The sequence below is a fragment of the Dipodomys merriami genome, unplaced genomic scaffold (assembly GCF_024711535.1).
Source record: "Dipodomys merriami isolate MVZ:Mamm:240054 unplaced genomic scaffold, mDipMer1.0.p SCAF_5, whole genome shotgun sequence".
NCBI lineage: Eukaryota > Metazoa > Chordata > Mammalia > Rodentia > Heteromyidae > Dipodomys > Dipodomys merriami.
This window is the reverse complement of record NW_027206068.1, coordinates 42,468,452-42,482,073: the sequence shown is the minus strand read 5'-3', so window position 1 is coordinate 42,482,073 and position 13,622 is coordinate 42,468,452. Positions and strand designations below refer to the sequence as shown.

Genomic DNA, 13,622 nt, shown 5'->3' with positions numbered 1-13,622 from the left:
TTAATCTGTAATTATATTGGTATTCACTTTAATATCGCATTATCTCCTTAATAGCAAAGAGCACATTTCATAGTTGAAAACGTTGTCAGAGAAGAGCCTAGCCAAGAGATAACACACTTCTGAGACTTTAATTACCTAATTAAAAAAAATTTTTTGAGTACATACAGATAAATCACAGGAAAGAGGTTGAAAAGTGTATTGTGACATGAATGTACCTACCTAATTAGTGCATGGTAAAAGAGAATTTACAGCTTAAAATAGCACATAGTGTTCTAATATCAGATTATATGTTTATTTACTTTTATTTTGGCATTGATTAAAACTATGAGAGGTGGAGATGAAATGGAGGAAGAAACCATTATTCAATATGATAAATATTAAATTAATAAATATTAGTTATTGGCCTTTTTGTCCTGGAATCTCATATCTTGTATCATTAGGCATTTTTAAAGTGTAGAAATAGAAATAAGATATTTTTTAGGATGTAAATATTCTTCAGTCAAAATATATTCTGCACTGATGATAGAGAATTATATTCGATTGTTTTAAACAGTGCTTCTAAGTCAGTGTTACCTTGATACCAGGAGCACCAGGCTGTCCCTTCAGTCCATCCAGACCATTGTGTCCCTGAAAGGCAACGGATATTATTAAAGTGCTGCTCTATTGCAGGGCTTGGTCAAGTCAAAATCTTCTCTCTTGGTGGGTGCTGTGACTACTGCAGTAGAGTGGAGCCCAGTGTTCCAGCTCCAGGTGAGCTAGTTCATGGCCCAGGTAAGTCATATCACCTCCTTGCATTTGAGAAGAAAGGCATGTTGGAAAAAGACACTCATGTCCATGTCCTTGTCCTCTTTTATAATGTTATAAGTTTCAAATAATTGTAAACACCCATGAAGTAACTATATATCCTATATGGTTTCTCTGTAGAGTAGCAATCCTGCTTCTTAGTAGCTATGAACAGATTAGCAAAATAACATCCTACCCTACTTTCAAGTATCATACTTTAACTTTTTCTCCCCTTGGACAAACTCCATGAGAGTGGAGGCCAAGGTGTGCCCTCCAGGAGTTTAACTGAGATCCTTTCCAATAAAGCACTCAACATTCTCTAGTGGGATAAAGAATGTGCTTACCCGGATACCCTTGAAGCCAGGAAGTCCAGGAGTCCCAGGGAAACCACGAGCACCCTTAAAAAGAAATGCAGAAGGTGAATAAAATATCACTGTAAGTAAAAAGACAACACCTTATCCTTTCAAAGTCATTTCTCTTATCAAAACGCAGGCTTAATCAGAAGTTAGTATATTTTTAAGCACAGAGTCAAAGCTGTACTGTGGATATCTAAGACTGTGATACTTGTAGTAAACACAGTTTAGTTGCTTATAGTATGCCTGGTATCACAAATACTACATTATTTGCATAAATCAAAATCTATTTATTCTTTTCTGTGACTTTTTAATTGTCAGATACCTTCAATCAGTACTACAGGTACAGTGACCTCTATTTACCAATGCTCACATGCTTATTTGAGCAACTACCTTAGATCTAAGAAGACTCTCATGTTGGGACTATATGTTGTGAAAAACAGTCTCACCTGTGGTCCAACAACTCCTCTTTCACCAGGGCGTCCAGGTTTTCCAGGGTGACCCTGAAATGCGAAAATATTGGAAGGTCAACATGTGAATGATGGATAAACTTCAGACAAAAGTGGGCGGCATCCTGGTGTTCACACCAGAAGATAAAAAGTCCCCATAAAATATGGACCCAATAAATAGTTAATTAGGAGTTGCATTTCCTTAGGTATAAGTAAGTTGATATTTCATTAAAAATAATAGGTCCCATATGGAGAGAAGTTATGTCAGGCATATTCAGCTTTGCGCAAAATACTTATTTGGCAAGCACTCTATCACTAAGCCACATTCCCAGCCCAATGATACCTATTTGGGAGCAATCTAGAAATTCTTGCGGAGGGCATCCTTTAAATGGTGTTTGGGGAAGAGCTTCAGGGTAACACTTACATCTTCTCCAGCCTTGCCAGGAGCACCAGGTGGACCACGAGCACCTGCAGGACCCTAAGAAAATGGGAGACCCACAGTTTGACTAGAAATGTATTCATAAACTTCCAAGGATATTTACTATCAATGGAGACAATGTACTCACCGTTTGCCCAGGTTCACCAGGCTCACCAGCAGGTCCTTGGAAACCTTGAGGACCCTGAAAAAGGAAAAAAAAGTTTCAGTCCTTGTTCCTATAATTTTATTTTCATTTTTTGATGGTGCTGGAGATCCAGTCTAGGTCCTTGTCGGCTAGGCAAGCACTCCATCACTGAGCTGCATCCCAAGCCCAAGCCTTAATTTTTTTTCACTCCCCCTTCTCTCTCCTTTTTAAGAGAAATTCTGAGTCTTTGGTACTTACAGGGGCTCCACTAGCACCAGGAGGGCCTCTGGGTCCCATTAAACCCTGTAAAGAAGGCAGATATGGTTAGTACCGACAAGTTTGTCCTCACCTTTTGTTGAGGTCAGGTAAGTTAGGTTAGGGAAAATGGAGTAAAGAGTAGACACTACTGGGCTGTACACATTTTGTGATGAACAGATGAAAAGAACCATCCTGATTTTATTTCAGTGTTTGTCCCTTCCAAGGAAGCATTTAAGAACCCCGGGCTGTCCCCACTGTCTCTCCTTTTGCTTTTCCTCATCTCCCAACCAGATGAGCAGAACCAGATGAAAATTGGGTGGGATGGTGCTAGATCCCTTTGGGATGTGCACAGTTGGGTATATTGAGATGGTTCAAATGAAGGGACGTGAACCATCTTTTACAGTACAGAATATGTAATTTCTTTTGCTGTAGTTGATGAAGCATTTTACATAGATCCCTCCGATCATTTGACATTCTCTATGTCTCTGTTAGTTAAGAAATGGGTTATTATTATTTTTTTACTGTCATGAGGGCGTACATTGAAAAGAATCAAAAGTTCTTCTTAGTGATCAGAGGGAGATTTGTTATGACCTTAGAGATCTTTTCAGGGCTACTGGTGACTGGTGAAAATATCAAATACACAGGGATGGAAAGGGAGGGGCGAGGAGATTATTATTGAAACAGTTTACTGGGGGAGTCGACCATATGATGTTATGATTATGGAAAGTGTAGCCCAAAGGCAGATTGTGATCCCATATCTGCTTTATTCTAGAACACAAAATGAAGTTAAAATAAAATGCCATTCGATTTTGAGCTAATTACACATTCTTGACTTCTTCTCCATAGCAATCAATGTTTGTACAAGCTCCTCTGTTGGAACTATTCCTCATAATGCTGAAAATATTCCAGGTCCATGACTTGAGTAATTTGTTCATGACCTATCAACTGTGAAAGCCGCAGTCAAGTCTATCCCCATTGTATTAATGCCTTGAGTGAAACACTACAGATTTTATTTAAAATGCATATCATTTAATTATGAGATTTATTTGGTCTTAGAAATTGCTTCGACATTTAACAAAGCTGTTGCTTTTCAACAGAAATAATGTTTAGGTGTACATTAAGAAGAATGTTTTGACAGCATAAATTCTTAATTATGTTTACTCAGTTTTACATGCATTTGCAACAATTTCATTTACATAGAAGGTGGATTATTGAGTGGAGACTGAGATGAACTATGATGACTCATTAATTCAGAAAGATACCCAGTGGGAATTTGTTGTTATTGATTTTCCAACATGGAAATTATTTTAATACTTTATTACTGCTATCTTCTCTATTTGTGAAATTATATCTGTTGATTGCCTATGTCTCTGGACATGTGTTGATGTACAAGCTGAAATTATATTTCACTGACATTTAAAAGTAAAATACAATATGTCCCCTCCCCCAAGAGACAGATTTCCCAAGGCAAGGGAATCTAAAATCCATATTAATTTTCCTTTCTTATATGTAGTTTTAAAAAGTGACATTTATAGTGCCTTGCTTTATTTTCCTCTTTGCTTCTTCTTGAGAAATAGGTACTGCTTTAGAACTGACTAATGTCCAACATTAGTAGAAAGGGCTAATTTCAAATATCCAATATAAACAAAGCCAAAAGCAGCCCTCCAATTTTTCACTTGAGATATGAACATTTTAAATTACCAGAGAAAAAAATCAGGAAATTGGAAACCATCAATTAATGGTACATTACTTCACAAGCGAGAGTGTTAATTAAACAGAAAATATTATCTTGCCCTTATAGTGTATTAGTTTATTGTGGACCATTAGCTCCAGTAGAGGATCTTTTGAAGGCAGACTAGTGAATGCATACCCAGGTAAAATTTGTATTTTAAAGATCATGTTAACACCGGGCAGATAACTGCTTTTGAAAAATAAGTAATTAGAATCATTAAATGTGCATTACATTTTGTAGTGCTTAATCAAACTAATGTTTTTACTTGAAGTAAAAGTTTTCTATATATACACTAATATTTGTGTTGAGTGATATAAATGCTAGATTTTATTTAGCTTCTATATTGACTTATAATCAACATTCTTAAAAGGTTAGTTTCATCAAAATTGAGAAAGGAAATTTTATTGTTAATTTCTTTTGAGAAAGCCGAGAAGCCAAATGTGTGACATAGTTTGGAGCCCATTGGAGAAATTTGAATGTTCTATTTAACACTAGACACGTGAGCAAATCTTGTCTGGTGGTTAATTCTAGTTCTTTCTTCATGCCTGCATGATCTTAGAAAGGGTCTTAAACTCTCCAGTCACTGAATGAAATGGATGGACTAGAATTTATTGATTTAGCCTGCCCAAGTCAAGAAATTTAATAAATATTCATTCCAAGCACTGTTAAAGAATATAAAACATTAATTGGTACTAATATTTTTGAATTAAATTGATTTGCCTACATTATAGTTATTACGTTCAAAGGTAGTTTCTGGACATAAGTATATGACCTATTATTAATGAGGCATATTTATCAAGATAATCTGAAGTTCCTAATTCAGGTTTAGGTTTTGAAAGATTCCAATAGAGAAAAAGTTGCCATTCATCTGACTGGTCTTGAATAGTAACCTGAATAATTAATTAAGTAGTATTGTGAGACCTAACATAAATTCTCTATGTAATAAGGTTTTCAAATGTTAAAAAGAGATCAGCATACCATTGGTCCAGGGCCAAGTGAAGCTCCTTTTCCATCATACTGAGCAGCAAAGTTCTAGAGGGTTTCAAATAAAATAAAAACAAAGTATATAGATTTATTGGTCACTTTTCCATTCTACTTGGAAAAAATTTTCTGTTGCTATTTATAGAAGAGCAATATTTTTGTTACAAATGATGAAAAATTGAATACTGAGCTAAGTTCCTAATGACTTTGGGAAAATACAAATTTAACATGTAACCCACACCTAGCATAAAATGGAGAGCTTTCCTAAATCTTCTTTTTCAGACTTTAGCCCTATGAAGTCTGTTCTTCTGCTTCTGCCAGCATCTCTACTGTGAGGAAGGGAATCTTCTGAAACTTTTAGTCCCTGAGAGACCCTGGTAGATTAAGAGAGAACAGGAGGACAGTGTCATATTTCTACCTGTTGCTCTTGGCCATGAGAATCACACAAAAATGACTGGGGACTTTTTTCTTGCTGGAGTTTCCAAAAAGAGATAGTTTTCAAATTTAGAGGAAAATTAAATTAAAATGCCCCTTGGAAGATTAAACTTTTTAAAAATAGTTCAAAGAAATAACTTTACTGTTAAAGATCTCTCTTAGAGTAGTAGCTCTATTAAAGAAGGTGCTTTTTAATGCACTCAGTAGATAAGCAATCATAATAAGATCTTTGGGGGAGAAAGGTCTTATTTTATTGGCATAGTTGGGTGTTAGAATCAGGCTTCTGATTCATACTGCTAACCAATTAAGCAAATATGTTTTCCTTCCTGCAGTGAGGCCATTTGGCACTCATACCATTGTTAAAGACATAAAGCTAAAAGAAGATATTAATGAAAAAGGGAAATGTACTTTTCTCAAATTAGTTTGAAGCAAATTAAACCTAAAACTGCTTTGAATGTTGGTTCAGCAGACTTCAAGCCAAGGAGGGGGGATAAAAAAGGATAGGATGTTTGTGAAATTGTTTAAGATCAGGGGTTTCACTTATGTAATTCAATCTAATCAAACTCTTTAATAATGCAGCACCTCCTATTTGTGCCTTACTGATAAAAGATATTAAATCCCCAAATTAAATAATGGTGCTGATGGCCAGAGCTACCTTCAGTGGACAGACACAATGATCAGTCCTGCAATTGACAAGAGCTCACAAAAGAGAATGAGCAAAGCAGAACCTTGAATGAAGAAACCAAAGGAACGAAATAAAATATTCTCATTTCTAAATGGCAGATTTTCTTCCCCTTCATTGCTCAAAATAAATGTCACAATGAACTTTCTGCTAACAGACATATAAGAAACTAAAGTTAGAGAAAAGTTACGCATTCGTAAGCCATCTTACCCCACCAAGACCAGGGGGGCCTGGCGGGCCAGGTTCACCAGGAGGGCCAATGGGACCATCTTCACCATCTCTGCCTGGGGGGCCTGGTGGACCCTGTTATGTATAAAGTAAATTAGGATAGGATTAGACAGAAGCTGATACAGCATGTGAAAAATAGATCCGAGAGTTCATGTTGGATGACTTTTCAATGTGTGTGAAAGGCAGGAATTTAATACACACCAAATTTGACATTCTAAATAGACTACGGTCTATTTAGAAAATGCTTTAGTAATGGAGGCAAGAAAATAGCACAGAATAGTTTTCTTAGAGAAATAATTCATCCATTGACTATTCATTCGTATAGGGATTTGGCATTTAAATAGAGCTAGAAATGATACCTAAATTTTATGAATCTTATCACAGTGCACAATGGCATACTATATATCTTGATTGTTGGTTTCTGACTTTGATGAATGTATTCAATTGTTTTGGAACTGATGTGTGAATAGCAGATTAATTGATAAGGTCATTTTATTACAAGATAGAAAACCCTGCTGATTTTCTACCATTTACATAATTTATGTTAAGATAATTAATTGATATAAATTGAGTAGAATACATATGACTATAGCTTATGATTGTCATGAAATATATTTATGCATCAGTGTTATCTGATGCAAATAATATAAAACAAAGTAGTAACATATGCCAAATAAAAACAAAAAGGATGCTACAATGTAAACCTGACTCCTACATATATGAATTTTGACAGGGAAACATTTTACTTACTACCATTATACTATTGTTCCTAAGCTACATGAGAGATCTTATTTTAAAAGGAACAAAACATGCTAAAAAGAATAATGTATAGTGGTGAGTAAATACATCTAATTATGTATGCATCATATAGATCAATTAAAAACAAAAAAGACAGACCATGCAAAGGAAATAGTTATATCTGTAGTAGTCTTTCTTTTTTTAAAAGAGTATTGTTGGCCTAAAAAGAGTATTGATGATATATAATAATGCTTATTCACCTCTTCTGTAAGGACATTATCTATTTAAAAGTTGGTACAATTATCTGGATACATAATATTCTTATAAATTACCAGTCTCCTTTATTGTCTAATATGTGATTATTCAAATATGGGCTAAAGCCCTTTCATAGTTCAAAAATTTCATACCCTTTCTCCACGAGGTCCTCTATCTCCGGTGGGGCCCTACAAGGAATATATAAACAGTACAATGGTTAGGTAATTTCTAGTGAACAAACAAACCGTTCTGGATAAGAAAGAGTTGATAAGAATGATCTGACCAGTGTTATTAGATAGTCACTAAAAATGGGTATAATACAATAGATAAAAGTATAATGTTTTTATTTTAATTATATGTAATTTTTAAAGTGAAAGACTAGAGGCTACTATAATTTCTAGTCATTAGACCAACATTATACTCACTAATTTTACCAAGATGATTACTGTAGGTAAAAATAACCATGTTGTTAGATCTTTAACAGTGTATTTATATAGTTAAAGTCCTTTAAAGTTTTCATTTGCTACCTATCATTACGTTAATAATGTATTTCGCCTCAAGAATGATAAGTCTTTTTTCTGTCAGCATGTATATTTCCAATTTGTATAACATAAATGTAATTAGAGATAATTTTGGAAGATAATAAAATTTTTTACCATAAACACCAGAGCTACTCTTTCATGCATTAGCTAATACATAATCATGTGAACAAAATCTTGGTCAAGATTAAGATTTTCTTTACCTCCTTTAAATTTCATTAGCATTTATCTCTGTTAATTTCTGAGAGTTGTTGAGAAGTTAGATTCTTACCTTTCTTGGAGTTCCCTAGAAGAGAATAAATAATATTTTATTTATAAAACAGTTATTTCTTATTTATAAAAGATTATTATGAGGAAAATTTTATACCTAGACATATATATATATATATATATATACACACACATGCTCTCATTTTGCTGTCATATACAAATGTATTTTGGATGGTATTACATCACTCATTCACTATCTTCATTGATTATTTCAAAACACAATGTACAAATTTATCAAAAAGTTAAATTTTGTTATATCTAAAAGCAAATATTACATATATATATATACTTATCTGTGATGCTGCAATTTCAATTGGTGAACTAAGGATGTGTTCATAATATTTTTGAAAATTTCTCTAGCTTAGGGAAATCTTGGATTTCATAGTAGCTGATGCTCAAACCCAAACTAGCAGTGGTTTAATTGGTCTCAGTTTCTTATGGGTACTTTATGAGGCCAGCCTTATTTGGTAGCACCACCCATTTTGGAAAGTGGGGTGGGCTCCTTTTATGGAAGCCGGAAAGGTTTGGATCACCATATCCCTTCACAATTTTCCTGGGAGGCCAGATCACCTTCCTTTGTCAGCAAAAATACCACTGTGATCAAGGAAACAAAAGCCTTAGAATATTCTAAAAATAATAGTACTCACCTCTTGTAAAGCTGTAGAAGAAAGGGAATGTAAGAAATAATTATTAGGACCATTTCAGTGATTAATAACAGCAATTAACAGATATACAAGTTTATAAAATTTAGTTATCTAATTAAAGGACTAGTTATTTTTTTTTAATTAAGACTATTCTAATGACTTAGAAATTATGCAGGTTAAAAATATGCCAAGGAGCACTAGGGTGATTTGTTTGCACTATTAATATGGAAATATATTTTGAATGAAATGGTTAATTATTTACTATTTTATTAATGTCTTGCAATATTAATGTGTCTGAAGGATATTTCTAATGCTTAGCAATTAGGCTGGAAATTGCCTGGATGAATCACTGACCATACATAAAGCCAGTAGATTGATAAGGAAATAGTTTATGGTTTACATGATTTTTAATGCTTCAAATGCCAAAAAAAGGGAGAAGTTAATAAAATATGCTACATAAAGGAGACTTAGTTACTTAGTACATCAGCAAATCTGTAGCATTCTTAATGTCCTTTTTCAAAAGGTCTAATTTGCACATTAGTAACTTTGAAAATGAATTAATCCATCGATCTGCATATTTGCTTTAAATTAGTTCACTTAACTTAGGTAAGGTCATTTTTACTAAGACATAATATTGTTGTCCCTGAGGAAAGATTACTTTGTATAAATAGAAAACTGTGGATTTGACATATTAAAATATAATGGGAAAATAGAGTAATATCTCCTCCTTTGTCATAATTATTAGAAGTCCTCAAAGACCAAATTCCTTTCCTATAACATAAAAATAAAATGAAAGGTTAATGTGGGACACAAGTGGGACCAAGTTTGCAATAAAAATAAACCACCCCCTCCCATCCACCGCCAAGAAGTGTGCCTTTTGGAATGAGACCATCTGTTGAAAGGATGGACCACATCCAGCACTGACATTTCAGGGCAAATTTATGAAAATTACTGTTAAATTAAAAAAATATGTTTACTTTATTTGTATCCATCACTAGGAAGAAGAATGACGCCTGCTTTGAAGAACGGAAGCCCTTAAGATTTTGAAAATGTGCCTTTTAATTACTCATATGTGAGCTGTTTTGAACATGTGTTTGCTAATGTTTATTCCTCATGGCCGTGGTTGGCTGTTGATTTGAAGGTGGGTTGACCTTCCCCAAGTCTGTTCACTATTTTATTTCTATTTATTTCTATTTCTTCCCCCCTATTCTCTACCCTCCTTCTCTCTCTCCCATCTAACCTCACCTACTTTATCTCTGAGCCTTTATTCTGTGTGCCTCTGCTCTGTGAAAGGAGTAGGGGGGAGACGAATGCAGCATGGCACCCAGCCAGAACTAACTTGGTAATATGAATTTGCTCAATGCAATTCCTCCTTAGGATCTTCAATGTGTATACTGAGAGCAAGAAAGGGAACACACACTGGCATGGGTAATTATGCAGTAGAAGGCCTTGAGGCTTATGGGTGGGGCAAGATTTTGAAGTGTAGGGTGTGGCCAGACACCCTTTCTCTCCCATCAACATGCCTAGTATCTCTGGGCAGCCATTTTCAAACGGGAAAGGGACTGAGTTTCTTCATTTCCTCTTGATATGGAAGTCTGGCTATAAAATTTGGAACTGGAACGTGGTATTGGATTCTATTTAATTTCCATCCCCCAGTTTGGAAAAGGCCTATTTTTCACTCGGTCAAGGTCACGTGGTAAATTAGTAGCAAATTCATAGTCTTCTGGTCTCTTGTTTCAGGTTAAGTGGATATTTTCCAGCTTTCTGTATTCATAAGGTTTGGTTTTCCCTGGGAACATATTGAAGGGGTAACTAACTTTTAAAGTTCAACAAAAGGCACATCAGATTTTTAGTTAAATGTTACCATTTGCATTACCAGATAATTGAGAAGGAGATTTTAGTTTTCAGAAGGTTAAAGTAGCTTTCGAAATAGCATCTTTACCAGAACACACTGACTTGCCGATGGGAATGGGCGCCATCGCCTTACAAACCTTTAGCATCTTCAGCTGGGATTCCATGAAGGGCTAGTCTCCTGTGCTTTCATTTTCTTACCTCCAGAGGGCGCATTTTGCCACCACCATCCCCACCCTCACCTCCTCACCCCCACCCCCACCCCCATCACCATCAAAGTCATCCAGACCAATCCCAACTCCCAGCAGATAAAAGTTCAGTGGGTCGGGGTGAGTTTTGTATAGCTGAACTCAAGGGCTTTGTAAGCGAGGCCTCAAGTTGTACGAGGTGGGTATGATGAGAAAGGCCCTTGACTTCTGTCACCAAGTCAGTTCTTAATAGCTCTGTGGGGAGGGCGAGGAGTGGAGATCTTCCTCTCTTATGAACGCTGCTAATCTCAGAATTAATTGCCTCGCTTTTGAGTTAAGAGAGGAAGTTCCCTAACTTCCGGTGCGACTGAAGACACTTAGGTGTGCTCACTTTCCAACTAGGTACCATGTTTCTTATCAATCCAGCCTTTCTCCACATGCCAGACAGACAGACTTCCCTCCAAGGGGTGGGTACTTGGGATTAAGATGTCCATGCGCCTCTTTCTGGCCTGGGTGCCCACACGTCTGCCTCTCATTCCCACTCCCCGAACAAGCAGGAGACACTTACTTTGGCATGTTGCTAGGCACGAAGTTACTGCGAGCAGCAACAGAGTCCGCGTATCCACAAAGCTGAGCATGTCTACCACCTAGACATGCAGACTCCTTGTGTCGCAGAGGCCCTGGGTCACCGGCGGAGGTATCACCTGGCGGGAGCTGGCATGCAGTCGTGGCCAGTACCTCCAACTTAGCCGAGAACCTCCTGCCGCCGTGGTGCTAAAATAATAAAGCCCGGATCTGCCCTATTTATATGGCAAAAGTTTCCCCGGCCCTAGGGTGCCTCCAAAAGCGTCTCCACCAATGGGAGGCCTGGGGCTGGGGGCCGGGGCGGCCACACTGGGAGGAGACTGCGGGGGCGCGGGGGGGGGGGACCGGGGGAGGGACGTGGCCCAGGGGGCTGGCTTCTTAAATTGGTTCCATTCTTTTTGAGGACGTGGACACGTTTGAGGCTTTCAAGGGCGGGGGGGGGGGCGGGGGGGGGAAACTCTGACTCGCAGTCTGCATACCTCCGCCCTCCTTCCCCCCTCCTCCCCTCCCCCCACCCCGCCTCCAGTCCCCCACCCCTCCCTCTGCCTTTCCAAGTTTGGAAACACTTCTGGACACGTCGGAGCACTTTGCAGACACCGACGTGGGCAAAAGTTTGAGGCTCTCGGGGACAGCCCGGCCAGTGGTAGAGGGACCTGGAGACATTAAAGCAGGAGCTGTCCAGTCCTGCTTCACCCAGGGCCCGGCGGGACCACGGTGGAGGGGACCCGGAGAGGCCGGGGAGGGAGAGGTCACGGCGGGGTGCAGGCTAGGGCCGCCTCCGACCCGCCCCCATCCGTCCGGCTTTTCTTTAGCTTTGAGGGTCCCGTGTGCACCCACTTGTCAGTTCTCTCTCCTCCCTCCCTCCCTCCCTCCCGTGTCCCATCTAACCTCCCCTGCTTTATGTCTCTGCTTTACTCTGTGCGCTCCTCTCTAAGAAAGGGGGGAGGGGAGGGGAGGCGAGTGCAGCGTGGCACCCAGCACGAAGGAGGAGGCCTCACCCCCTCCCCGCCCCTCCCCAACTCGTCTTTGGACCTGGTTTGCCTGTGCTAAAGCCAATTCCAAACTGCATTTTGGGAGTAACTTATTTGGCCCTGGTGACCTTGAGACCAAGGCCACCGTGTTCTGAGGCTGCTGAGCGGAACCCTCGGGTCTCCCCTTCCCTTTCTAGTCTTCTCCAAGGAGTTCTGGTCAGGCTTTGCCAGCCTTACCCAGAGCCTAGACTCAGATAACCATCTCATGAGACCACAACCCTCTTGACCTTGCGGCCCACTCACTGACCACTCTGGTGTAACCGATGCCCAAGCATATCTCTGTCTTTATCCCAGCTGGTCCCCCAGAGAGGAGGACTCCCTTGTGCTCTATCTGGAGGATGATTTACTTCGCCCTTAGGGGTGTGCACCACCTGCACGGTTGGTGGTTGACCCTTCCCCCACAACACTGCCCCCACCCTCCACATGGAAGTTCACTTTCTTCCCCACACCCAAACTCCTCTTTCTTTCCCTGCCTCCACCCAACTGTCTACTCCCCACTAGGAAGAGAATCTAGTTGGGAACTTGACCCTGAAGCATCGAGGTGGGAGGTCAAGACTCCTGAGAACTGTGAAACACAGAGTGCTGCCTTCCAGAGCCTCTGGGGAGGCCTTCCACGCCCGAGTTACGGAAGGCGGGGTCCGGGGCTGCTGCTTTGCCTGTAGGACCTCTAATAGAGCTGCAGTGGATCTGTCAGCATCATTCCGTCCCAGAAGATATCCCCAAAGGAGCATCTTTAGGTCAATTCTGTGTCCAAGAAACAGAAACTGGGCCGTTTCCTTGAGAATCTTTTTTTTTTCTTTTCCCCATTCCCCTTTCATTTTTGCTTCATCGTAAGGAAGAATTTCTGTCTACGTTAACTTCATCAGCAGCTGCTATAAAGCAAATAGATCAGATATTATTATTACAGCCTCTTGGCAAACTTGAAAGAAACTGACTTGGGAAGTAACTTTGGTTGTTTAAAAAAATAACATGGAGTGAAAGAATCTGAAAGCATGGCTGGTCCATCCTAGGAGGGAGGGTGTCTACAGGAAGGAATTTGCATTCAGATTTGCTCTTA

At 38.8% G+C, this 13,622-nt stretch overlaps 1 protein-coding gene across 1 annotated transcript in view; it reads right to left on the bottom strand.

Moving 5' to 3' along the window:
• Window positions 1-11,746, bottom strand: part of Col1a2 (collagen type I alpha 2 chain) — a 35,294-nt gene extending 23,548 nt beyond the window's left edge. Inside the window, exons 1-12 of the mRNA XM_069996508.1 lie at window positions 11,518-11,746; window positions 8,914-8,924; window positions 8,268-8,282; window positions 7,610-7,645; window positions 6,447-6,539; window positions 5,117-5,170; window positions 2,407-2,451; window positions 2,152-2,205; window positions 2,010-2,063; window positions 1,586-1,639; window positions 1,128-1,181; window positions 574-627 (exon numbers count right to left, since the gene is read on the bottom strand). Of these exons, the coding sequence (XP_069852609.1) occupies window positions 574-627; window positions 1,128-1,181; window positions 1,586-1,639; window positions 2,010-2,063; window positions 2,152-2,205; window positions 2,407-2,451; window positions 5,117-5,170; window positions 6,447-6,539; window positions 7,610-7,645; window positions 8,268-8,282; window positions 8,914-8,924; window positions 11,518-11,587 (594 nt within the window). The 5' untranslated portion in view covers window positions 11,588-11,746. The remainder of the gene's footprint in view (window positions 1-573; window positions 628-1,127; window positions 1,182-1,585; window positions 1,640-2,009; window positions 2,064-2,151; window positions 2,206-2,406; window positions 2,452-5,116; window positions 5,171-6,446; window positions 6,540-7,609; window positions 7,646-8,267; window positions 8,283-8,913; window positions 8,925-11,517) is intronic.
• Window positions 11,747-13,622: the final 1,876 nt, after the last annotated feature.